This window comes from Benincasa hispida, chromosome 2, assembly GCF_027475165.1.
Source record: "Benincasa hispida cultivar pf3 chromosome 2, pf3_genome.v1.1, whole genome shotgun sequence".
Taxonomy (NCBI): Eukaryota; Viridiplantae; Streptophyta; class Magnoliopsida; order Cucurbitales; family Cucurbitaceae; genus Benincasa; species Benincasa hispida.
Genome location: NC_143479.1, coordinates 24,900,804 through 24,927,457, shown reverse-complemented (window position 1 = coordinate 24,927,457; position 26,654 = coordinate 24,900,804). Strand labels below are relative to the sequence as shown.

At 35.0% G+C, this 26,654-nt stretch overlaps 3 protein-coding genes across 4 annotated transcripts; all 3 read right to left on the bottom strand.

The window, feature by feature from the left end:
* Positions 1 to 4,254: 4,254 nt before the first annotated feature.
* LOC150037762 (uncharacterized) lies at positions 4,255 to 5,161 on the bottom strand. Its single transcript, XM_090311008.1, has 3 exons — positions 5,129 to 5,161; positions 4,948 to 5,033; positions 4,255 to 4,855 (listed from the first exon to the last, which is right to left on the bottom strand). Exons 1-3 carry the CDS (start codon positions 5,159 to 5,161, stop codon positions 4,255 to 4,257), a joined length of 720 nt encoding a protein of 239 aa, XP_090167134.1.
* A 12,862-nt stretch (positions 5,162 to 18,023) lies between these two features.
* LOC150037761 (uncharacterized protein At1g15400-like) lies at positions 18,024 to 18,705 on the bottom strand. Its single transcript, XM_090311202.1, has one exon. It carries the CDS (start codon positions 18,557 to 18,559, stop codon positions 18,200 to 18,202), a length of 360 nt encoding a protein of 119 aa, XP_090167328.1. The 5' UTR covers positions 18,560 to 18,705; the 3' UTR covers positions 18,024 to 18,199.
* Positions 18,706 to 22,851: 4,146 nt separating this feature from the next.
* LOC120070635 (zinc finger CCCH domain-containing protein 32-like) lies at positions 22,852 to 26,393 on the bottom strand. Of its 2 annotated transcripts, XM_039022459.2 has the most exons (4): positions 26,081 to 26,323; positions 25,538 to 25,648; positions 23,713 to 24,756; positions 22,852 to 23,608 (listed from the first exon to the last, which is right to left on the bottom strand). In XM_039022459.2, exons 1-4 carry the CDS (start codon positions 26,150 to 26,152, stop codon positions 23,513 to 23,515), a joined length of 1,323 nt encoding a protein of 440 aa, XP_038878387.2. In that variant the 5' UTR covers positions 26,153 to 26,323; the 3' UTR covers positions 22,852 to 23,512. The 2 variants fall into 2 exon arrangements, with proteins under 2 accessions (XP_038878387.2, XP_038878386.2); XM_039022458.2 differs by having other exon boundaries at positions 22,852 to 24,756; positions 26,081 to 26,393.
* Between the last annotated feature and the right edge of the window lie 261 nt (positions 26,394 to 26,654).

Sequence of the window (26,654 nt, the reverse complement as noted above, 5' to 3'; positions counted from 1 at the left end):
ATTATTGCCATTTACGGCTGCTTTCTTGGATGTGATATGCATCCGCTCCCTATGGCGCGTTAATAATCCCTCTCGATGTGTTGTTTCAAAGGAAGAATCCTCTCCATCATTCAACGCATGGCTATGTCCTCCGCATGAGTTCTAAGTATTGACGAAATTGATACTCTGCTCATAGGTCTTTTCTCTTGTTATCTTTTATGTGTTATCCTTCTTTAATTCTCTTTTGTTCGCTTACTTTCTTTTGCGTTCATAGATTAACATCCATGATGGAACTTATAATTCATTATATCCAATAATTAAACGTCGCATGGCTCACCTCACTCTAGTAACTTCTTCAAGGTTCACTTTAGTAACTTCTTCAAGTTTTATTATGTGTAAACCTCTGCTCAAACATCTTTTACCGCATTCCTGAAAGAGTTTACTTTCAGCTTTTTGGCAAGGACCCCTGCCTGGGGGTGGCAATGGTCTGGGCAAATGCGTCCAGTCTAAACATTGGAATGTTTACTTAAAAAAAAATCATAATAAAAACTCCACAGTCAATGCAAAGGAGAGACCCAAGCTGATAAGAGTCAAAGTTGTGAAAGGCACTTACCTAAAGTTGGATATTTCGTATGACACCCATGTAAGTAAGCCAAAACGAAAGTAGGTGACCAGAATCAATACATAATAATAACTTCTCTGTATGGCTCAACCGAAGTAAGCTAAGACAAGTGTTGAGTTGAATATGGCACGCAATCGAAGTTAGATGCCCGCATGACACCCATGTGGGCAAGCCAAAACGAAGAGCGTAACCAGGTTTAACGCCTCATTCAATAATGTATCGCGAAGCTGTGAATCGTATTAAACAAACGCATTGTAAAATGTTAAAAGCAAAGTTGCCTGAAATGAGTAAAAAGTTTTTGAGCAGAGGGTTACCAAATTTAAACTTAGAAAATATCTCTTAAAAGAAGTAGCCAAATTTGAGGAGAGTGTTTCTGCCAAGGTTAGAGGTACAATTGAATTATATTTTGAAAAGCTGATCAACGCAGAGGGAATAGTCAGAGGGTAAATTTTGAATTTCCTATGTATAAGACATGCTTGAGGACAAGCATGATTCTAAGTTTGGGGGTGTGATAGCTTGTAGAAATACAAGTTATTATAGACTTTTACTTAGAATTATGAGGGCTAACAAGCAGAATAGCGTTAATAATACCAAGAATTCATGCAAAAAAGTGAACTTGCGTTGACCAGCACCAAAAATCCTCACTAACCCTATATCATGCATTATTCCACATCAAAGTGTCTATTTTCACAGATATTGCAGGAATTGACCGCATGCGTCGATCTCATACCACCGTAAGAGTAACTGCATGCAAAGTTTCATAAAGACTAGTTTGCCGCTGGAATGTTGCATCCACAGAGTGATAATCGTAATGGAAGATTGATTGCCAAGTGAGTGGAATGCATTGACACTTCAGGAGTAACAAGCTTGAATGCATACCTTGGGAATATCAACAAGATAACGTGATATTGACATTGCCATACCGCGACAAAGGTAGCAATGAGTCAGAACGCAATCATCAATGTTGTCGACATTTGAGCTCTATAAATAACACTTTGGATCTTCACTTCAAATCATCCGAGTTTCTGTCTTAAGGCAGATCCTTGTGATCACAAATGAGAGCATGAACAGACACTCTTTGAGGATTCTTCACCTCCACAGCCCAATCCAAGTGATGACTAGAGTTTTGCCAGAGATAGAGCTCAAGAGAGACTTCTCCACCATCCATCCATGGTGCCACCAGCAGCCTTGACGCATTTCGGATGAAAAACAAGAGATTGTTTTCATCTAGCCTTCCATTTCTCCTCTTATCTCTGTATTGTATTACATTTTGGCTTAAGACATTATTACAGTTTGTAATCAATGCATATCTTAGTTCCTTCAACACCATCTTCATCATCTTCTTCTTCTTTATCATCATCTACATTCCCGGTTTAGTTAAGCATCAAAGACAGTCGCATACTCAAATGTGCAACCTAGAGATAGGGTACATGTAACAACCCACCGAGAGGTGTGCATTACACGAGTATAGTGAGTTAATCCTCTTCGTTTAATGTAAGGCTATAGCAATGCTTGTCTATGAGCTGTCACAATGCTTGTCTATGAGTTGACTAGCCACAACTAACTGCCCGAGAAGGTAAGTAGTGGAACACACTAAAGCAAAGTAAGCCTTGTTCCTAGAGATAGGCATGATCTTATGCTCGGCGCAACCATGCATTAAAGAGATCTAAGCATGCGACTGGCCACCGAGAGGTGTGCGATGCGTTAGTGTGGCGAGCTGGGATTACTCGAGCGACCTAACATAATGAACATTATTATGAGTTAACAGTTACTTCATCTCTAGCAATTCTTATAGTTAAACTTCCATTGCTCAATTTGTTTAGTTAGGAGTAGGAGTAGTGCATAATCCTTTAACTTCTGTCTTTTTACTTTTAATTCATCGCCTCAAACGCATTACTTCACAAACACTATTTAGTTACAAGTCCTGTGTTCGACCTCGGATCATCTCGAGAAACTTGCGTTCTCATTATACTTGGCGAGAAAACGAGAAAACTTGTAACAGGAGCGCATGGTCATGGCATACGTGCTTAAACGTATTTTGTATATTTTCTAGTCCATTGCATCATTGTCGACGCATGTAGGTCTACACATAACATAAGACAAGCATATTTGTTTTTCTCTCCCTTTTCTGACCCAACAATAACCATGGAGCTTTGTTTATTGGATATGAGTAAATGCCAGAATGAAATAACAATTATTTTATTCATAAAAAAATGTGTATAATTACAAACAACGGAACTCTAAGAGAATTAGGATACCAATCCCAACAGAAGGGTGGATGGATGAGGTCATGGGACTTGATGAAAGATGAAGGAATGGAGTCACTGGTCTCGATGGAAGGTGGAGGAATGGGGTTCTGGATCTCGGTGGATAGTGGAGGAATGGGTCATATGAGTCAGTGGAAGGTGGAAGAATGGAATCATATGACCTAGTGGAAGGTGGAAGAATGGGGTCATTGGTCTCGGTGGTGAGTGAAGGAATGGGTCGTGGAACTCAAGGAAGGTGGAGGAATGGAGTCACAGGTCTCAGTAGCTAATGGAAGGGTTGGGTCATGGGACTCAGTGGAATGTGGAGGAATAGGGTCAATAGTCTCAGTGGACTCTATGCGTAAACACTATATCATTTACGAAGTATGTTAGGTCAAACACAACATGATATAGATTTACATTAGAATAAGTGTAAGATGATATTACATACTTGATATAATGACTGCAGTAGGCTGGTGATTGTTTGTATGTCGGCCTGAAGGATACTCAAGTCAAATTTCACATCTTTCAAGTTTGACTGTACATCGTCCAATTTATGCTCCATCATAGACACTCTCTTGTCTATGTCACATAGTGATGTGCAAATGCCCACACTCCTCATGGGCTCAAAATGGGTTGTATTCGATCGAGGAGACCCTCATTCCTCAATTGAAGGCACATGCTCGTCAGTAAGGAGTTCATGAGACTCGTTATGAGGAGAGTGAATCTCATACTCGTCGGTAGGGAGCTCATGAGACTGATGCTCATCGAGTTCTGGCTCGTTGGATAGATGATCGTGACTTAGTGACTACGAGCATCCTCATCATGGTGTGATCTATGTGTCTCTGAAGAGGTTGTCTCGGCATTGATGTGCTCGTATACGAGTCGTTCATTAACTTTAGTGTCCTTATACCGCCTCTCCCTATCAGACATGATCAATGGTGTGGGTGTGATTTTTGTCTGTACAAAACAACAAACAATTTGTTAGTTATATGTGACATTCACCATAAATCCAAGTAAATTTTGATGTAAAACACTAACTTCGATGGACTCAAACACATCTCGTACTATTGTTTTGGTTGGCAGTGAGTATGTACACTCCCACCTTAGGAATCGAGGCACGACATGTCCATTCAATCGGGTTGCAACTTTTCTGACAACCTTTGAAATGATCTCGTACGCCCACAACTACCATAATTCATAAACGATTATAGAAGCATAAGTAGTAAGTGACATTGACATTATAATTAGTAGATCTCATATGGCCAATGAATAGATATTACCTGAAAAGCATGAGAAAACCTTGGTAGGTTGTACTTGACAATGTAGTTCTTATTGTTCTTGGACCTTTTTTTTGTAGTTCTCTTCCTTGCCACTCAATCCTCTTTGTAGTCCAAGTAACGTCCTCTACCATAACACATTTCCCCAACTCATGGAATTGAAGTAATCTAAATCCTTCATATCAATTAATAAGGTCTTGTTGACATAGGCCCTCGTCTTTTCCTTTCCTGTCATATCGAATTCAGTGTAATAGACCAATGTCATCTTCACAACATCCATATCATTCTCAAACTTCATCTTCTTGTACATTGTCTCCAAGGTATCAATATGAATATCCCCACCAAAATCATTCTCTAAGTACCTATTACGTAGTAATCCAGTTACTTCAATCCTCCTTACAAGTACGGGATTAGGTGATCGCCACAATCCCGTCACTAATAGGAAGTCTTCTTTGGTGAATGTTATAATCGTACCATTCAAATCGAATGTCATTGCATATTTCCTATCGTCTTCAACCTCCCTCGATATAATGTAATGTACCAACGAATTGTTTAAGATAATGTTCATGTTCACGAATAGCCCAAATACCGTCTTCCTGAAGAGGGCAAGCTGAATGGGAGTAAGCTTCTCTTTCACTATCTTGTTAGTCCTCCCAATGTGAGAGGATAGGTTGATCGTTTGGCCTGGAAAACAATCCTGGAGAGGAATCTTGAATTGTCTAGCCATACTGCACAGAATAACAAAAAACAAAGGTAAATAAAAATTCTGTTCAATACTCGATACACTATGCACGATACAAGATACTTGATTTCTCGATACCTGATATATGTTACATGGTGTCTCTTACTCGCTACATTACAAGTGACTAGATGGTCAATTATCGAGTATTCAGTTTGATTTTCCACCTACATGCATTATCCAACTCAAACCCTAAAATCTAGATGATCCGCAATAACAAAATATGAAAACCGAAATGAAACAAACTCGAAGTCCAACCAACCATGCAAGATATGAAAACAGAAATGAAAACCATGTTGGTCGAGTATCGAGTAACATGAAAGCGCATATCAAGGAACATGATGCAGAGATAATCGAGTTTTGAGTGAATGATGCCAAAATAAAAACAAGGAGAAGAATGTTACCTGATGCGGAGATAGTCAAGTTTCGAATGAATGATGCCAAAATACAAACATAGAGAAGAATGCTATTTGAAGTAGAGATAGTCGAGTTTCGAGTGTAAAGGTGTTGTCATTGAAGGATATACAATCGAACGAACAAAGAGAATAATTTGAGCTTGTCGAAAGTGGTGAATTTATAATATCATGCAATCTATTTTTGTTTGTTATATGTAGTATATCATAGTGTTTGTTTCCCTTTTCAATTGAATTTACATTGTTGTTCATTGTTTGTTTTTTATACTCTTGCTATTTTCTTAATTCTTGGTAGATTAAAGATTGAAATATTTGCAAATTTAAGCTCAATTTACTACATACAAGGTGTTTGAAAGAATGCCACAATGATATATCAAATATGTAATGTCTTCAAAACTCAATCAACTTCTTCAAAGATCTCTGTTATTTGATGTTATTTGTTTTATTTTGATGTTATCATCTTAAAGCTTTTTTTCTTTTTATTGTTTCATTCATGATATTGGTCCAACTTTGTAGAACCTGATGATCTGGAATATGCTCCCCTGTTCAAAAGGGTGAAACTCCAGTAAATAATTAGATAGCTTGTAAATTGTGTAAGGATGGTGTGTAAGTATAAATGTTTTGTTTTGATTTCTACCTTATTGATCGTCTTTTCTGTCCTTTGTTGATAAGCATATTTATTTATACTATTATAATATTTTATGGTGACCAAAATTCCATGTTGTCCTTAATCACCTTTTCGCATTAGAAAAGAGTACCAACTTTTGGATTTACACTTTTCCAACATAGGTCTAATGTCATTAGTTAGATCATTACTAACAATGCTTGTGGTAAGTTTTCTAATACTTGCACTATAGTTTTCTGAATGGTACAAGAGAATTATCAATTGTTGGAAATATTTGACGTCTAGTTTTTATTTTTGCTTTGTGTAGGCTTAGTTATCATTCTTTCTGTTGATGGTAGGGTCTTTAACCTAAGGGTATTTATGTAATTATCTTCATCCATAGGGCTCTCTAATGTCTATTTATTCGCTTTGTTCCCTTGTATTCAATGTATCAATTCAATAATAAGAAAAAAAATCTATATCGTGGTTTTTCTCCCTGTTCTAAGGTTTCCACGTAAGTTGTGTGTTGTTCTCGCTTTTCTCATTTTCTCTTCTATATTTCATCATGGTATCAGAGCATGGCGACGAAACCCTAGCCGTCATAGACGAGAATCAACCACAGACTTCTTCAGTAGCCTCCATGGGAACCGACAGAGCTCCATGCATTGACATCAAAGCAACCATTCAAGCGGCTGTGAAGGAATACCTCCAAGTTGCCCTACCACAGTTAATTCCAGCTGCCGCTGCTTTCTAGCTGTCGTTGATGGAAAATCAGTTCAGCCCAGCCCAGCCACGTTCGTACCCAGCCATCGATGGAGGATCGATTCAAGCTGTGTTCGACGATCAGAGAAGGGCAATCACACCCAGCTGATCTAGTGGTTCATTGCAGACGGGAGCATCGTTCGACAGCCAGGGACTTTCAATCGCTCCCAGCCCGATCGATCCAGTCCCAATCCAGTCGCTGCCTCCTCGTGTGCTAAGCCGAGTCGATGATCACTTGCAGCCTCCATTCGTGATCAACCCAGTTGGTGGCTCGAGTCCAGCCCTCACAACTGGTTCTGTTTCCGTCCAGCTATCAATAGCAGCGTCTTTTTCAGCCACGACTAATCATGGTGGCTCGGCTCAATGCCCTAATGACGTTCGACGATGGTTGGCATACCTCCAATTGTAAATTTCAGACTTGGAAACGACTCTTGGCACAAAACCCTCAACTAGTCAACACGCAGAATCCGGTAAATTCATTCTCTATTTTGCCCAATGCAACTTATTTATCTGGCTCAATGGGAAATTCTACAGGATCCCTCGTGGGAGAAAAATTAAATGGCCAAAATTATTTCTCCCGATCCTAATGTATCAGAATGGCCTTAGAGGGACGACACAAATTTGGGTACTTGACAAGAGAGATTTCGAAGCCTATCCCAGGCGATCCTCAAGAACGGATCTGGAAAGGGGAAGATTCGCTATTACGTTCTGTTCTCATTAATAATATGGAACTACAGATTGGTAGACCGTTACTGTATGCTGTAACTGCCAAAGATATCTGGGAGGCGGCATGGGATCTGTACTCAAAGCGACAGAATGCATCTCAGCTATACATACAAACAGGTCTATGAGTGCAAACAAGGGACCATGGATGTCACATCCTATTTTAATAAATTTTCAGTGTTTTGGCAAGAGATGGACCTATGTCAAGAGATTTTCTGGAATTGTGCGCAAGATGGGGCTCAATACTTGAAACTTGAAGAAGCCGACCGCGTGTATGTTTTCCTTGCAGGATTGAACTCCAAATTTGATAGTGTTCGAAGTCGCATATTGGGTTAACGACCTACCCCTTCTCTTAGAGAAGTTTGCTCCGAGATACGACTGAAAGAGAATAGGTCATATGCCATGAATAACCTTGTTATTGCTTCAACTGATGCAACGACTTTTCTTACAAAGTCGCCCAGTGGCGATGGTGATAAAAAAAACCCCTCCTGTTTGTGAGCATTGTAAGAAGCCATAGCATACAAAGGATCATTGTTGGAAGTTGCATGGGAGACCCCCGAACAATAGGCGATGACAGTCTTATGACAAATCAAACACTGGCCGTGCCCTCGTAAGTGACTCAGTTAATGAAAATACACAACATCAGTCCTCAGCTAATAATAAGAACAATTTGAGTGCGGTCGGGGTGAGTGCTATTGCACAATCAGGTACATTTCCCTCATTTGGCCTTATTAGCATTAATGGCAAGAAACCCTGGATTGTAGATTCATGGGCCACATATCATCTTACCGTTCTTCAGATCTGTTTATTTCATATTGTCCGAATTCAGGGAATGAACGTATTAAAATTTAAGACGGGTCCTTTGCCCTAGTTGTAGGGAAAGGCCATACCTCCCCGTTTGACAGTTTAGTATTGCGTGATACTCTGCATGTGCCTAAGATCTCATATAATCTTTTATTTATCAGTAAAATTACGAGGGATCTGAATTGCAAGGCGATTTTCTCACCAAACTCAGTTTTGTTTCAGGATCTGAAGTCGGGGATGACGATTGGCACTACCCAGCACGATAGGGGGTACTTCCTTTCTGACGATACTTCTTCTAGAGAGGATCATAGAACTAGTTTTATGTCTTTAAATTTTTTTACTTCTGAGAATAACTTTATGTTATGGCATTTTTGTTTAGGACATCCAAATTTTCAGTATATGAAATATTTGTTTCCACATTTATTCTGCAATGTTAATATAGCCTCTTTAAATTCTGATGTGTGTATTCGTGCCAAACAAAGTCGTGTTCCTTTTCATTCTTAGTTTTATAAGCCTTCTAGTCCCTTCACCCTAATTCATAGTAATGTCTAGGGCCCCTCACCAACAACCACCTCCATTGGCAAACGTTGGTTCGTCACCTTTATAGACGACCACACTCGCCTTACTTGGGTCTTCTTACTCACTGATAAGTTTGAGGTGTCATCCGTCTTAGGGGTCTTCGTGGGTTGGGTTAGATTGGGTTAAAGGACTTTTTGGACCCAACCCAATTGTTCGGGTTATTAATTTCTTCAACTCAAATAATCCTTCTTAAAAGATGGACCCAACCGAACCCAACCATGAAACATTTGGGTTGGGTTGGTTCGGGTTGATCGGGTTATTTTTGTTCTAAAAGAAAGTAAGTTGTTAATATGTAAAAATTTGATTTAATTATTTTCATAAAGTGAATTGAGATTAACAACTCAATTTCAATTTATATAATGAATATTTTCTTCCAAAGTGCTAAAAAACTATTTTTAGGAGTTGTTAGAGAATAAATTATCCAAAAAAAATGATAAAACTTAAATAAATATATGTATATATGATTGTATCATAAGTAAAAAATATACATTGTAAAGTTAATAATAAGTTCGGGTTGGTTTGGGTCATTTTAGGTGAACCCATAAACCAACCCAACCCATAAAAATTTCATTTATTTGAACCCAACCCAACACAAATGAGTTGATAACCCAACCAAAACTACATGGGTTGGGTAGGGTTGATCGGTTTTTTTGGTTCATTGGGTTTTTTGAACACCCCTAATCTATCTTCCAACAATTCTATACAATTGTTGAAACTCAGTTCCATGCAAAGATTGGAATTTTGAGGAGTGATAATGGGTGAGAGTTCTTTAACACCTCTTTCCAAGACTTCCTTTTGTCTAAGGGGATTATCCACCAAAGCTCGTATGCCTCTACCCCCCAACAAAATGGAGTAGCCGTGCGTAAAAATCGTCATCTGGTGGAAGTCGTCTAGTCCTTAAAGTTATCTACCATCCTTCCTTCCTACCTATGGGGGGATGCCATTCTTACTGTCGCCCATCTCATTAACCGCATACCCTCTCGTGTCCTTAAGTTTCATAATCCCTTGGACCCATTCAAAGAATCTTATCCGACAACTTGCTTAATCTCCGATGTTCCCCCTCTGGGTTTTCGGCTGCGTGGCTTTTGTTCATTCACATGGCCCAAATCGCCCAAAATTCACTCCACGTGCTCAGAAATGTGTCTTCGTTGGGTATCCCCTCCACCAACATATTTATAAGTGCTATCATCCGTCTTCTCATAAGTATTTCGTCTCCATGGACATTACCTTCCTCGAGGATCAGCCCTTCTTTCCCGTTAGTCCTCTTTAGGGGGGGAGCTTGAGTGAAGAGACTAACTAGTCCTCTTATGCTGTTCCCTTAGAACCAGCCCCTATTCCTTCCCCCAACTCTGAAAATGTCTTTCCGGTCCTTCCTACCAACTAGATTTCATGGATGACCTACTATAGGAAGAATCTTAGAAAGGAAGCAGTGCCACATGTCGAATAGCCGGCTCCGATCCATGAGTCAGACGCTGCATCAGGTCCATGTTCATGTATTCCTGAAACTAATGATGTTGATATGTGTACGAAGACTGAAAAATGCAGAGAAGATAAGGACGAAGGAAGTGACAATACCAAAAGTGTGACAGATGAGGAGATAGTTGAGAATGATAGAAGTAGGGAAAATATGCCAGAAATTGGTAATGAAACTAGAACAATTGGTGATGATGTGGAGGATATCGCTGAAATCCCTGATATGCAGATGACCAATCATGCTGAGAAACCTGAAGAGTTGGAAAATCGTGATGCCTCTCTCGACCTTCCTATAGCCCTAAGGAAAGCTACTCGTTCATGCATGAAGTATTCTATGCACAACTACATGACATATAGTAATCTGTCACCCGAATTTAAAGCTCTCACTACCAGCTTGGACACTGTTATGGTCCCGAGTAGCATACGTATAGCAATGGAGAGTCCTGAATGGAGATCTGCTGTTATGGAAGAAATGAGGCTTTTGAGAAAAATGAAACTTGGGAACAAGTGGTTTTTCCTAAAGGGCACAGGACGATTGGATGCAAATGGGTGTTCACCGTAAAGTACAAGTCGGATGGGACGATTGACCGGTATAAGGCCAGACTTGTTGCTAAAGGCTTCAATCAGACCTTCGGAGTAGATTACTCTGAAACGTTCTCTCCCGTGGTCAAGCTCAACACTATTCGGGTGTTGTTGTCTATTGCTGTGAATAAAGATTGGCCGTTTCACCAGTTAGATGTTAAGAATGCATTCTTGAATGGGGAACACGAAGAGGAAGTATATATGAGTCTCCCCCTCCCCCCCCCCCCCCCCCCCCCTCTCCAGGTATGAGAGTGAGTTCAAACACGGGGTATGCAGACTGAGGAAGTCTTTATACAAGTTGAAACTATCTCCAAGGGCCTGGTTTGACAGATTCATCATCTTTGTTAAAGCACAGAGATATAAACAAGGGAACTCAGATTACACTCTGTTTATGAAAAAGTTAGGCTCAAGGAAGATTGCAGTCCTCATAGTATATATTGACGATATTGTTTATCTGGAGACGATGAGGTTGAAATTATGAGGCTTAATACAAAAATGGCCGAAGAGTTTGAGATTAAAGACCTCGGTAAGTTGAAATACTTCCTTGGAATGGAAGTGGCCCGATCAAGAGAAGGTATTTTAGTATCGCAACAGAAATATACACTGGACTTACTCAAAGAAATAGGTATGACTGGTTATAAACCAGTTGACACACCCGTGGAGTATAATGCAAAGCTCGGTGATACAAATAACAAAATTTCTGTTAACAAGGAAAGGCATCAGAGGTTGGTTGGGAAGCTGATCTACTTATCCCACACAAGGCTCGATATTTCATATGCAGTGAGTGTTGTAAGTCAGTTTATGCAGGCTACCTATGAGGAACATATGATTGCTGTTGAATGTATCCTTCAGTACTTGAAGGGGACTCCTGGTAAGGGCCTGATGTTTAGAAAGTCCGATAAAAGGTCTATCGAAGCGTATACCGACTCTGACTGGGCAAACTTTGTTGTTGATAGAAAGTCGACCTTTGGGTACTGCACCTTTGTCTGGGGTAATCTAGTCACCTGGCGAAGTAAGAAACAGGGGATTGTTGCCAGAAGTAGCGCTGAGTCTGAATACAGGGCCATAAGCTTACGGATTTGTGAAGAAATCTGGCTGAAGAAGGTGTTGTCTGATCTTCACCAAGATAGTGAGCCTTCAATGAAATTGTTTTGTGATAATAAAGCAACAATAAGCATCGCAAACAATCTGGTCCAACATGACAAAACCAAACATATAGAAATTGATAGACACTTCATCAAAGAGAGACTGGATAGTGGAAGTATTTGGATTCCCTATATTCCCTAAAATCAGCAAGTGGTAGATGTGCTCACCAAGGGGTTACTTAGACCAACCTTTGATTATTGTATCAACAAGTTGGGCCTTATTGATATTTATGCCCCAACTTGAGGGGGAGTGTTGAAAGCAGGGTCTTTAACCTAAGGGTATTTATGTAATTGTCTTCATCCCTAAGGCTCTCTACTATCTATTTATTCGCTGTGTTCCCTTGTATTCAGTATATCAATTCAATAATAAGAAAAAGATCTATATCGTGCTTTTTCTCCCTGTTCTATGGTTTCCATGTAAGCTATGTGTTGTTCTCGCTTTTCTCCTTTTCTCCTTTTCTCCTTTTCTCTTCATCACTTTTACTAGAGATTTCAACAAGTATCTAATAGATCTCTAAACTTTTATTTGATTATTGGATTTTATTGACTTCATATGGGTAGCAGACATTATCATTTTGCAAAAGTTTGATCTTGGAATCCATCTTGGAATACTAATAGTTTGTGATCTTTTGGGCCTCATTTTCATCTTTCATTTACTTTTAGTCTATATATCTTAATGACGATGGCTGCAGTAATTTGAGTAATTTTAGTCATTTGGAATACCTTCCTAACCAAAGTTATATGATTCTAAGCCTTCCATGCTTAGTGAATTGATTGTTGAAGGTAACTAACTCAGGGTTGAGATTACTGTAATTGAATTTTTGATGCAGACTTTCCTAACTGATGAAATTGTTTCTGAAAAACTAATAAGGTATCTTCATTTGATTTCGGAAAATTGTTTTATTATGATAGATTTCATGTGGTTTTTTTAGTTTCTCAAGAATTGTCACTAAGAAGGTATTTGATAAATGGGTATGAGTTATTGAGTTGGGCGGGTATTTATTACCCATGTTTGTTAAGCCCATAAAGAAAACCTATGGGTTATTAAAATCCCCTTTTTTATCCACTCAAAACTCCCATTTTTTCCTCAAAACTAACCTTAAAAATCAATATATTTTTATTTCTTTCTCTTTTCCCTCATGTTTGCCGTTTGGATCCAAATCTGATTTTTTTTTTTTTATCGTCAAACCTTTGGATTCTATTTTCATTTCTTTCTCTCTTCCCTCATCTTTGCCGTTTGGATCCAAATCTAATTCTTTTTTTTTTCATACGTCATGACATGTAATTTTTGTGTTTGTATTATGACACGAATATTATAAGTATCGAAAAGAACATATATTTTATGAATTTTTTTTTGGAAACGGCCACATGTTCAATCGGTTCATATTATTTTTGTGATCTTATGAAAAATGTTACTGTACTACATCACATTCTCACTATCATAATCAAATGAAAGGTAATTATCCTATGTACAATTTCAATTCCAAATATACTATCCATATTATATAAATATAAACTATATGATATGTGAAATAATAAAGTTAAGTTAGCAACAATATATATACATACAATATACCAATTAGTAATTGGGATAATTACCTTCAATATATATAAATACAATATACAATATACCAATTAATTTAGTAGCAATATGAAATATATTTTGTTGGTATGTTTTACCGATTGAAGAGAATTAGAATTATCGCAGTTTTTTAAAAGAATATATGGAAAAAAATCTATTATGTTCTACAGATTGAGAAAAAATTGAGATTGTCCAGTTTATGTCATAAATGATTTGAGAAAATACGTGTATATTTGAAAATTAATCAACAATAGCAAAGCATAAAACAAAAAAATAAAAGAATGAAATAAAAAACAAATAAAAAAATAAAACTAATCTCATTCACAAAAGACTATATCAGATCCCCAACTCAACTCAACTCAACTCTGCACAACAAACACAGACAATAATTATCAACTCAACTCAATTTTGCAAACAAACACAGACAATTTTAATTTGTTTCTATTAGTTCTCTCATCGACCATTTGCATAGGATTGTATTTTGCAACCCATTTATGGTTTTTCTTTTTTTGTTATCCTTGGTTAGATATATTTCTCACTTAACAATGTATTTTCATACTAAGCTTTGAATTGATCAATATCTCAACACTTCTCACTTAACAAATTTATATTTAACTACTATTGTTATTTGAGTGATTAGCTAATCTCCATGTTGCTAAATTTTTGTTGTTATTTGAGTGGTTATCTAATCTCCATGTTGCTCAATCATCAAGATTTAAAATGGTAGATTGAAGTGGTTTGAGGGATATAAGACTAGCCCTAATTGGTAGGAGCGTTTTTTGGAGGCACTATTTAGACTAAAGTTATTGGTTTTAGTGCTCTTCTCTTTTATTTGTAGATTTCAAGGAGTTGAGAATAATATCCAATGAGGCTTTGTTTTGACTTTAGAGTTACATAAGAGTGTTGTGGAACTTGGAGGATGGTGCAGTCTCTTTTTCTTTTATTATTACATATGCTTTATGTTTTATGATTAAGGAACATAACTCGTTTTTGTAACTTTTGAGGATGGGACTTGGAGTTACCTAAGAGAGTTGTGGGACTTGGAGTTACCTAAGAGAGTTGTGGGACTTGGAGGATGGGACTTGGAGTGTTTTTGTAACATTGTGTCCAGCCAATATGAGCGTAGCTCAACTGACATAGTTTCGTACTATCGACTTCGAGGTGAGGTCAGAAGTTCGATTCTCCCACGATTTTATTCACTTGTTGGGAGAGATAGTTTGTAACTTTTAAATTTTCATGAGATCGTTAGTGTTGTAATATTGAAAGTATTAATATAGATTTGTAATTTTAGAGTTATTCATATAAATGTTAGTTTAGTAACATTGTAGACATAAAATTGTAAATATATATTATTTGTTTATATGGTTAACAAGATTGGGAAATGTGTGTGTTTATTTGGGTGATGAATATTGTTTGTATTATATATATCAATGTAATTTTTGGATCTCAAAACATGAGAAATTATATAGGTAATTTCTAATAATACAATTTTTTTAAAAAAAAAACATACAAATTTGAAAAGCAACATATCAGATATTCATTAAGTTGTCAATTTTTTTACATAAAAAAAAAAAATTTGACAAGTAAAAATTTTCAATGTTATGAAAAAACTTGATCCATAATAAATATAAAAATTTAGATACTTGACACGTAAAATAAGTCAACAAATTTCATATACTTGACGGTTATAACATAACAAGTAAATTACAGCTTGACGTTTTTAGCCAGTCAAAAAATTTATCTTATTCTTGACACGAAATTACTTGACATTACTTGACTGTGAAAAAATGTCAAGTAATATAGTTTTTGTAGGAGTGAATAAAATAGGAAACACAAGAATTTACATTGAAAAACTCCAAATCGGGGAAAAAACATGGGCCAGAAAAAACCCACTATATGAAAAATTATTATAATCACACCGAAATCTCTCTCCGACTCAAATTACAAAATCATTCCCTCAAACTTTGACTATATTCACACTCTTTTTCCCACTTTTAAATTAGAGAATGCAAAAGGGAATTTAACTAGAATTTGCACACCCAAGTTTCAATTGTTTCTAACTACGACCATTTGAAACCAAAGATATAGGTTCATTTTATAGTGCTTGGAGTTCATAACTTTCTTAAATCATTTTAATAGAATAATTGCACTTTTAATATTTTGATGAAAACGGGCATCCCTCCCAAAAGTAAATAAATGCAGCTTATCAAACAAACAAAATCCCATCAATTTCTCCACATCTTGTACTGCCCCCACGATCCAAGTCTACAAGGAACTCGTAGCGTGTTACTTGTTAAATGCTTAAATAAGTGTTTTCAAATATTAAAAAATGTGTTTATAAATATTTAGAAAGTCGATCTGAAAAATCTTAAATTTGTTGATTCCTCCAAAAATGATTTCATGCCTTGTCTTTTATATATATAAAAAAAATGCAATTAGGGTTGAAAGAAAGAAAGATAGGTAAGATTCCTTATTATTTGAGAATAAAAAGGCATAATAATTTTAGCAAATTGTACCACTTATATAGAGACATCAAACTGGATCGTTTGATGCTTTATTTTGATTCAAAAGGTAATTAATTTGTGTAGTGATAAATGAATATGCGTCTGTGTCACTTTCCTTCTATATTTTTATGTGGCATAAATAAAAGAATATTAATGTGTAACTTTTATTTTAGTGGATTCTAGCTACTGGCACACATATATGATCAACGTAACACCAACCATGCATATCAAAAGAAATTGGTCTTATTCATAGAATTGATCCATAATTTTTTATGGGATTTTTACATAATGAATTTAGTTTTTGTTACTAAGATTGATTGTTGTAGAACATTGAAATTATAGTTAGTGATATTAATTGGTATTATATAAACATTAAAAAAAAACTAAGTAAACCAATTGCTCTCTCTTGCATCCAATATAATAAAAAAATATGGGTTATATGATTGAACATTTGATCTCGAGGTCAATGATACATATCTAATATTAGTTGAATTATACTCATTTTGGCTGATGAAAGTCTATATATATTGACATGAAATTTTTTTAATTAAATTATTAAGATTTCTGTTCAAAATTGACAATATATTGTTAAATGTAAAATCTTATGCCAATTTGATAACTTCGTTTTAGTTTTTTAATTAATTTTTAAAATTACGTTTCCCTTCGCATAATGGCTTTAGTGTGTTTTTCGTTTTTTTAATTATATATTTGAATTCTTTGCCAAATTTTAAAAATAAATATAAATTACTATATATAATGATTGTAAAATTATTTTTAACACTAAGAAACACACCAAAATTGTTTCTTAAAAATAGTATTTATGAGTCTAATTTTTAAAAATAAAATGGTTATAAATTAATTATTTCGATGAAGATTTATAATAAATCATTCATTTAAATGAGGACACAAGAATTATTTAATTGGACATTTTTCTTTTAAATTTTTTTTTTCTAAAAGAATTAAACAATGAATAATTCCTCGAGAATCTGACTCTCACCAATGTTTTTTTTAGAAAATCTCCGTCTTGATCCCACAAAATAAAATAAAACAAAGATAAAAATGAAATAGGTCATGGAAGGGGACAAGAAGTCATCCTACCCTTAAAGGAGTATTTAATTTGACTATGAATTCAAATATTTTAAATTATCAAATTTAGAAGTTTAAAATTCTGTTTAATTTGTGATCCGAAATTTATTTTCAAAAATAAAAAATTAGTAGAAAAAAATGAATTCTTTTATCCGAAAATACGTTTGGTTTCAAATTAATATTTTGAAATTTGAATTAAAAATTAAAAATTTGTGTTTGATTGTGAATTTGAAAACACGAGAAAAGATTAATTTGTGTTTGGTAAAATTTAATATTTTATATAATTAAAAAAATAATTTATTATATTGTTAATAAGGGGAAAATAGTGAAGAGAGATTATATGATGATGAAAAGTTTTTTGAATTATTGAAATATAAGTAATAAAATGTGTAAGAGAATAAAAAATTATTTATGAGAGAATCAAAGAATTTGCAGGATTAATGTTGATAAGATGTTGAATCATTTAAATTAGTGGTATATTTATATTCTTTCATATATTTAACTTTTCACTAAAAATTGATAAGATATATAATTTGTAAATAGAAATAGGTTTTTGAGAAAAATTTTATAATATTCTATTTGGAGTTTATATAGTCATACATAAATGTTTTAATTGTATTTTCTTTGCATAATATTTTTAGAATAAATTTTGAAAATAAAGAAAACGATAATTTATTATTTTTGAAAATGGATTTTTGTAAGGATTGCTTTTAGAATCATTTATATCAAACACGTTTTCATTGTTTTCATATTATAAGTTGTTTTTGAAAACATAAAACGAAAATGGATTAAGGTGGTGGATGAATGCAAATTAAATTTAATATCATATTAAATTTACCAATGTTTTGGGAAGACGAAAAGTATTGTAAATTATGAAAAAGAAGAAAAAAGAATCAAATCAGCACCCAAAAAAGGTTAGGTTTTTCATTTTCAGATCGATTCCATTTTGTTCTTCCAGTAATTTCTCTCTTTCCAAATAAACATCCCATAATTCCGATCACAAAAAAAAAAAAAAAAAAAAAAAAGGAAAAAAAGAAGAAGGAGAGGAAATCTCGAAGAAAATTAATGAAATAAAATTACTCCGATCGATGCTTGTTGGATTTCTGTTGGCGAGTCCCGCCGATGGGGCGACCAAACACGCCGCAGAACCCACAGCCGGCGAACTTCGGTGACGATTCCCTCGTGCTCGACGACGGCGACGGCGATATTGCCTCCATTCTGTAGGCTGTGGAAGATCGGGTTCGTTCAAGGGTGGCGCCGCCCGATCCGATGCTTCGAGAAGGCCTCAACTCACCGGAAAGAAAAACCACGTTGTATTGTTCTTCATGGCGGCGTTTTGTCGGTTTCAATTCGCCGCTGAAGAATCTGTCGTCCCACACCAAGCCGGAGGAGCCCTGTCGCCGGAACGACACGGCGGACCTCTGCAATCCGGCCATGGTTATTCTAAAACCTGAGATCCAATAAGAAGAAATAATAGAAGAATATGGCCCTTTGGGTGTTTTTTTTCCTTTTTATTTTCTTTTCTTATGTTTTTCTGTTGGTCTTTGTTTTGGTTTATAAAACAGAAAAAGATGTAATTTGGGAAAAGGGTATATTTAAAAGGTATCTATCTGTGTGTATGGTTAAAAATAGCAAATTTTATTGCCAATTCAATTTTTTAACCACTCTTGTTCCTAAATTTTTAGGTAAATAACAAATTAATCTCTAAATTTTGATTTATAACAATTTAATCTATGTATTTTTAATTTTTAATAATTTGGTCTCTATATTTTAATCTTTATCTTGAAATTATTATTTAGATTCAATAGTACTTTTTATATAGATATATGAATAAATTAATTAGAGACTCAATATGTATATATTGAAATATCTTAAATCTGTTATCAAGCATTTAGAATAATTAGTACATTGGATTTGTATTTAGCATACTTAATTAATTATGATTATTTACGATTATGACTCTAGGGTTTAGCTCTAAGCATTAACGGTAGAAATTTTGATATATGATAGCTCATCGTAATCGAATGTGGAACTTGACCCACGGATTTCAACACTTCATTGTGTGATATATATAAGATCCACATGTATAGATATCATCATCTACATCCAGAAAGTCATCGTCTCCGTCTACTAAAACAATCAGAAATGTTTCAGAAAAGGTTGGCAACTCATCTGGAATTGTCGAATGTTTAGCGAATCGATCGTAATTGGTCTGACTGCTCAAGGCTTATCTTCCAATCATTAATGGATAGCCTTGAAATTCCGTTTCTTTAAGAACGTACACAGAGGGAATTTAATGAAGAATCCCATTTATTTTGTTGAAATTCGGTATGTACCTTTTTTAGGCTTGAGCCAAAGACAACGATGCCGCTTTTTCCATCACGGAGACAAGGATGGACTGGCTTATTGGCTTAATGTCATTCTTCACGCTCTCACACGCCCGATAAAGCGAAGGATAGAGATTTTATTTATCCTAAAGTAATGAATTAGGTTCGTATAGACAGTTTGGATGCTGCTATTGAAATAGCTTTTCTAGCTATAGCTTGTGCAGCCTCCTCAATTCTTTCGAGATTCGGTCTTGCAACCGTACTCCCCAGGCGAAGTGTTTGCATGTCGATCTTCTATATTTTATGTTTTCTAGATTCTTTGTTTGTCGATAATATTACATAAGCTACAAAGGCTAAACCGTTAAATAATAAAAACTGAAATTTAATTTTGATGAAAATTTTTAACTATAATGATTAAACTGTCACAAATTTGAAACCATAAAGATTAAGTTGTCATATACCTACATAAATAATATGGTTACAAAATTAAAAAAGAGCAATACTTATGTGCAGCTTAGACTGTACGTAAGTATCACACTTCCCATCTTCTATTTAAAAAATCATCATTTTAATAATTTTTAAAAATAAAATTGACAAGTGTCAATTTTTTTGTTGGATGCAGCTCATAGCACTTTATGTTTTTTCCATTAAAAATTATATAAATTAAATAGTTGCAATTGCAACACAAACTGTTCTCACCATACAAATTAAGGGGCTGAAAGTTATTTTTTATTTTTATTTTTATTTTAACAAAAATAAATGTCTCATATGGGAAAATGGAATCAAAGTCATGGAACCCACATAAAACTGAGTTGACCAAGTCAGCCACCATCAATTTCCATCTCTGGTGGGAATACAAGTACAAAAAATGGATGTTGTTCTTTGATTCCCTTTTTCATTAGATTCAAACATGTGGGGGTCTAGGAGAAAGGACATTTAGCAATGGTATTCTTTCAATTTGATTTTGGTTGGATTGGTTAAGTTCGTTTTCTTCCATTCACACAAAATTTGGAAGGAAAAAAAAGAATACAATCATCAAATGTGAGATTTATATATATATATGAAAGTTTACTTTCGATAAATTTGTTAAAGATAAAAATTTCTATCTTACAAAGTGGTAGGATAAGATGAAAGTTAATCCTGTGTACTTTTTTTTCTCACACTCCTTCTATAGATCACTTTTTTATGGTACTATGATCGGATAGGACTATTCTTTGTTAAAAGTTGATACAAGTTAACTGAAGATCTTGTGCACGGCTGTTACATCAACGAAGCATTAAAGTAGAGATATGTGATGTATACTGTGGAATATAAATGTCCTTTCAAAAACAATTTTTTTTCTTTTATGCCAAGGTCAGTTCATATTAGGCATGTTTGTATTGGAGCTCTTTTTCCTACTAGGGCAAATCTTAGTCACAAGAAAAATTGTGATTCAAACTATTGCCCTCTCTACAAAAATGCTCTTGAAACAGACCTTCATGTTATATGGAATTATAAACAAATAAGGAAATTTTGGAGAAGTTGGTTCCTTGTGCTTTCATATATGAACACAAAATAGGCTAATTTTGCTTCTCTTTTTTATAGAGTCTCAAAGGCTTGAAGTTTGATGGAAATGCAGATCTTCGCATTGGCTGTTGCTACCATCTGGTACCAACATAACTTTTGAAATAGCCAAGAAAAGGCTGTTGACCCTATCTAAAGTTTGTTGAGAAAATGGATAAGCATGCTACTCAGAGAAGTTTGAGTTTGTCTCAGTTCCAAATGCCCTCTCTTTCAATTATTGATGATGTTCACATCAATTGTTAGAGGCTCTCAGATAGTAACTCATATAAGCTTAACTTTGATACTTCCTTCACCATGGGAGAGGTGAGCTTTAGAGCCATTGTTCGTAATGCTAATTGTTGAACCTTTGATATCTACGCAAAAGATTCTAAAGTTCATCAATACTATTGAGCTTGTCAAGGCTGCTGCTCTCTTGGATAGAGCTGAGATTTATCCTTTTTAGGTTGAAACAGATTTGATGATTCTTTGGAACTTACTTGAAGGTTGGGATTGTTTCAACAATAAAGTCCAAAAATTTGTTGATGACATTAGAGCTTTTCATCAAGGGGGCATTGTTTCAGGCTTCTCTTTTTGTTGAAGAACATGTAATATCATTGCTCACATTCTAACATGTAATGCATGACAAACCAAAGCCTTTAATATTTGGCTTGAAGACCACTCCCCATGGATCGATTCTGCGGTGTCTTGTAATTTGATATCCTATTAGTTTTGCTTTCTTTGTATTAAAAAAAAAAAAAAAAAAAAAAAAAAAAAAAAGTAAAATGTTAAAATGTCAAAATGTCAAAATGAGCATAATTCAACTCACATAATACTTGTACTATTAACCTCGAAGTCAATTTAGACTCTTAGTCATAATTTTCTTTGAGAATTGTCCATGCATTTACTCTAATCGTCAATTTTGTAAAACTAATATTTGAAGAAGTCTACACGTTTAAGAATCAATGCATAGATGATTTTAAAAAATAATCATAATGAAATGTCTAAATTGATTTGCTTATGAAAATTTAAGAGTTTAATTTACTAAATACAAAATCTAGGAGTAAATGAATACACACGTGGAAGTTTAAGGTTTAAATTGATATAATTTATAGTTTAAGGTTTTAATCGATACAACTCCCAAAGTTTAGGGGTATAAATTGATATTTGTCCTAATTTAAAAGGTCCTCATAGTTAGTTTGAATTTTATTTTTATCTTTTAAGTTTCTAAACTAGTATTATTAGTTTTCATTCAATGTAATGCACAATGTGAAAAATATATCCAAAATTTATAGAGAAATAGGTGGGTATAGAGGCTAATTTTAAAACTTTTTGGAAGTATGAGAAGTAAATTTTGACACTTGAAACCATAATAACAAAGGTATAACCAGTTTCAAAGTACAGAAACCAAAACATTATTTTTAACCCAAAATTTAACCCTTTTTTTCCCTAAGAAATCCATTTGAGAATTATTGATACTTGATGGTAAAATAAAAAGTTTTAACATCTTAATCTATAATTTCTTAGGCCATATTTAATAATCAATTGATTTTTTCTGTCTTGATCATTTAAACTTAAAGCTTTACAAACACTATTTTCACAAGTTTCCTTGGTTTGATATCTATTTCTAAAAACGTCTTCAAAATCAAATTTTGAAAAACTAAAATAAAAGATATAATATAATAAGTAGTTTTTACAATTTTTTGTTTTGTTTTTGGAATTGGACTAATAACTCAAATGTGGTTAGCAATGGGAAAATGATAGTAAAGAAAATATGAAGCAACTTGCATAAATTTCAAAAAACAAAATCATTATTAAACAGGTTCGAGCTAGTAAAAGGATACAAAGCAAACAGGTTCAACTTTATAATAGCCAAACCACCAACATAGTATATTAAATCATGGTATTAAAATTCTAATCAAGTATATAGGCTTCAGATTATATATATAGACAAACCATATTACATTACTTGACTATGTACTACAATCTAAAAGTACTATCAGCAAATTGTTTAAATCGATTTGCTAGTGAACTCAATATGGAAGTTTTAAGGATCGGATGCATATACTCATACTGATTGAAGACCTGATAAAGAATGACGAAGTCATTGAGGGTCCACAACACATGAGGGAGACCCTATCAAGTTAAGCTTCTGGTTCAGCTACCACTAACTAAAACAAGATATGATTTCTGGCCCCTACACTACCAGCAACCAGTGACAGTATCTAATTTCTTTTTTGACAATTCACAGTTAGCATATGATAGATTTGCAAAAATTAACTACTACCATTATGCCAGTTTATTACCTAAGTTTTGATTTCCTTCATGAGCTCCACCTTCCTTTTGTCTTTCAGGATATCACTCAAAGGTTTTGGCCCTCTGAAGTCAGCTGAGGATGATGCAAATCCGACCGAACGACATTTTTCCCTGGAGAATCCTCCATTTTCTTGTACTTTTCTCTTCTCTTCTTTGATCTGAGAAAGGGTCTTTGGTCCTTTAAATGAAACAGCCTTCGGATTGTATCTATGATCCCTTATAACAGGTTCCCTTAAGTAGGGTTTTCTTGACATGTTGAGAAATGGTTGTTGTCGTCTGGCCAGTCTGTATCCGTCGTAATGCCTGCAGGGCGTGTATTGTCTTGAGTGCCTTAAAGATTCATATCGAGTACAACTGTTTGAAAAAGTTAAACTTTCTGAAAATGTTCCTCTAGAAATCTTCCTGACCTGTAACGCCAGTCTTCTTCCAGGGGGTGGATATAAACCATGCATCCAAGGTTTCGGAAAGTTTCTACTAATTCGAAAAGACAAATCGTTTCTTCTCCTTGATAAACCAATAATTGAACGATTACCAGGAACATTGTCTCTCAGCAGATGACTTCGACGATCAGCACAATTCCATTCTTCTGAATCCAGATCCATGAGTGCGAGCTTTCTCTTTCGAGAAAACATGGACTCTATCAATTTCCCTCTCGAGCAGCTGATTATGTTTCTGTCTTTGTAAAGGACAGGTTCACTCTCTAAATCATCATATGAATGCATCTCACGCTCATAAAGAAGTTCTAAATCAGAATGCATGGGCTCATATGCAATAGGGTCTTCAAAGCTGTCCCTGCATAATTCGGTATCCAGTTCTCTTCGCTCCAGATTAGTTGAAAGGACGTACTCTGGATCATTGTCACTATCCAAATTTTCTGATCCATCGCCTACAACAACATCAAAGCCAGGGGATGACTCCCAGAGGTTTTCTTCCTCAGTACTGTCCGTCATTAGCTCCTCATAACTTTGATCTGCAGCAACATGTACAGCTGGTCTACTATCATTAGATTCTTCAGGTGGAGGTGAGGAAACAGGCTCATCAACAGCCACTTTTTCACACTCAGGCAATGAGATCTTTGTTGAGGCACTTTGACTTTGATGTGAGACATTTTCAGCAGAAGGTTGATGGAGACTTTCGCATTGCAATGTCACATTAATTGTTGGACCGCCTACATTTTTGGATGGAGGACAAAATGCATCTGCATCTGTAGAGGCTAGTCCTTTTTTGTTTGCTGAAGCTGTTTTATCTTCAAAGGAAGATGTGTTTGCACTAGGAAATCCTGTCTTTGTAGACCTTGCAGCAAAAGTAATATCATTGCCATGCAAAAAAGAGCACGTATCACCTTTACTGCAGTAGCCATTGAAATAAAAATAGCAGGGAATATTTGTCTTGTTCACAGGTACAGAACATTGAGAAGATTCTAATACTTTTCCAGCAGGACCATCCATTGGCTAAGGAGAAAAAGGGAAAAAAAAAATTATTTAGAAACGATATTATTACATGATGAGAGCACGATCAAGTTCCGGGAAGACTATCAACATAAATTAACAATCACAAGGCAAAAGTTAATCAAGAACTGTTAGTTTCAACGAAGGGAAGAAGATAATATCAAAACTATTAAAGGTTATTGTTATACAAACAAAAAATAAAAAAGAACCATTAGCAGGTTGAGGTCAATTGTCAACCTGAATAAATCATTAAGGATTCAGCATCGAATTAAAGACAAAGCATCCATAATAGATAGATAGTAAGTAGGCTATTGAAGTTCCATTCAAATATAAATAAAGATTGCACGATAGTGTTTTCTCCACCTAGAACAACGTCAACAGAATATTATAACATTTGTAACAATCTATTGGAATGCAAGGAGGTTCTTTGGAAGGCCTAATAACTAATAAGTTCATGTAAGGATCTGTATTCTCCTGCCTCACTTCCACTAAATATTTACATATCTCCATCATTCAACTAATAGATATTTGCATCACCATAACTAGTGTCATACTCATACCATAACACAGAAAACAATTTCAACAAAATGGCACTTAAATTCAACCTAAAGACTCGTGGATACCAATTAAACCACCAGAGAAATGTTTAACCCTTAGAACAGAACAAAGAAAGTGTTCTAACCAAACAAGTTTCATAGCTAAACATATATAACTAAGGTGGATGAAGCAACAACTGACTGCAACCAGGTTCAAGGGAATTTTAACAAAAAGATAACCAGCTTACCGGGTGCCGAAATCCACAGGCTGCATTTAAGCAGTTGCCCGCCAGCCAGTAGTAACATTCTCTAGGGTTCAGTCTAGCAATCTCACTGTGCCGATACTCACAATCAAAACCCTGAAAAACAGTTGTTGTTAGAAGAAACACGCAACGAAATAGAAGTTGGTTAAACCCAATGCAATATGCAGCATGTAAACATAAATACGGAAACCAGAATCCACTTTAAAACCGAGAAATGTAACGATCGTGGAGGGTAGAAACTGAACAGACGCGCTGTAAATTCAAACATAGAAACCAATCCCACTTCTCTTCAACATTAACAAGTAAAATTAGAGAACTCGAACAGAAAATCATGCCGATGCATTTCGACAGAATGCAACTAAAAACCCTTCAAATGCTGAGCAAGATCTTCACAGTGGTGATAAAATAATGTAATCATAACCTAAATTCTCCAGTTTTGAAGCATATCGAGAAGGAATTCTAACATTAAGGGATAAAAAACGAAGAACTGTGTGAAGAGGTTAGATTATTTAAGCAAGTAGAGCTGACCTTCTTGCAGGTGAGAGGTGAAGCCAAGAAATAGACGCAATCAGTGTTACGTTTACGCAATTCTTCCCCCATTGGGATTATTCTCAGAAGGAATTTGAAGAAGAAGAAGAAGAAGAGAAAGCGTCTGAGAAGTGAAATGGCAGCAACAAAATCATCGTCATAAAGGGCCTTCCATTGAATTGAATTGAATTTTTCGAATTTTGATTTTACATGGCGGAGATCGTTTTAAAATTAAGTTGTGTTAGCAAAACGAAAGAGAATTTTTTCTTTTTCTTTTTTCATTTCATTTTCACTTTCGACAATTTTCGAATTCGCTTTTTTCGTGCTGCCAATTCCATTATATTAGATTACAAATTATAAATTTCACAATTTCATACTTAACATATTTATATTTTACAATAAATTTGGATCAAGTAAAAAAATATGTTGTATTTTCAAATTATTGATAAAAATATGATATATGAGAAATATTTTTAAAAATAGGTGGAAATTGAAAATATGGACAAAAGTAGGGTAGAAAAATTGTATACAGGGTACATGATTAGCATTTAGGGAAATCATGACGGGTACACTA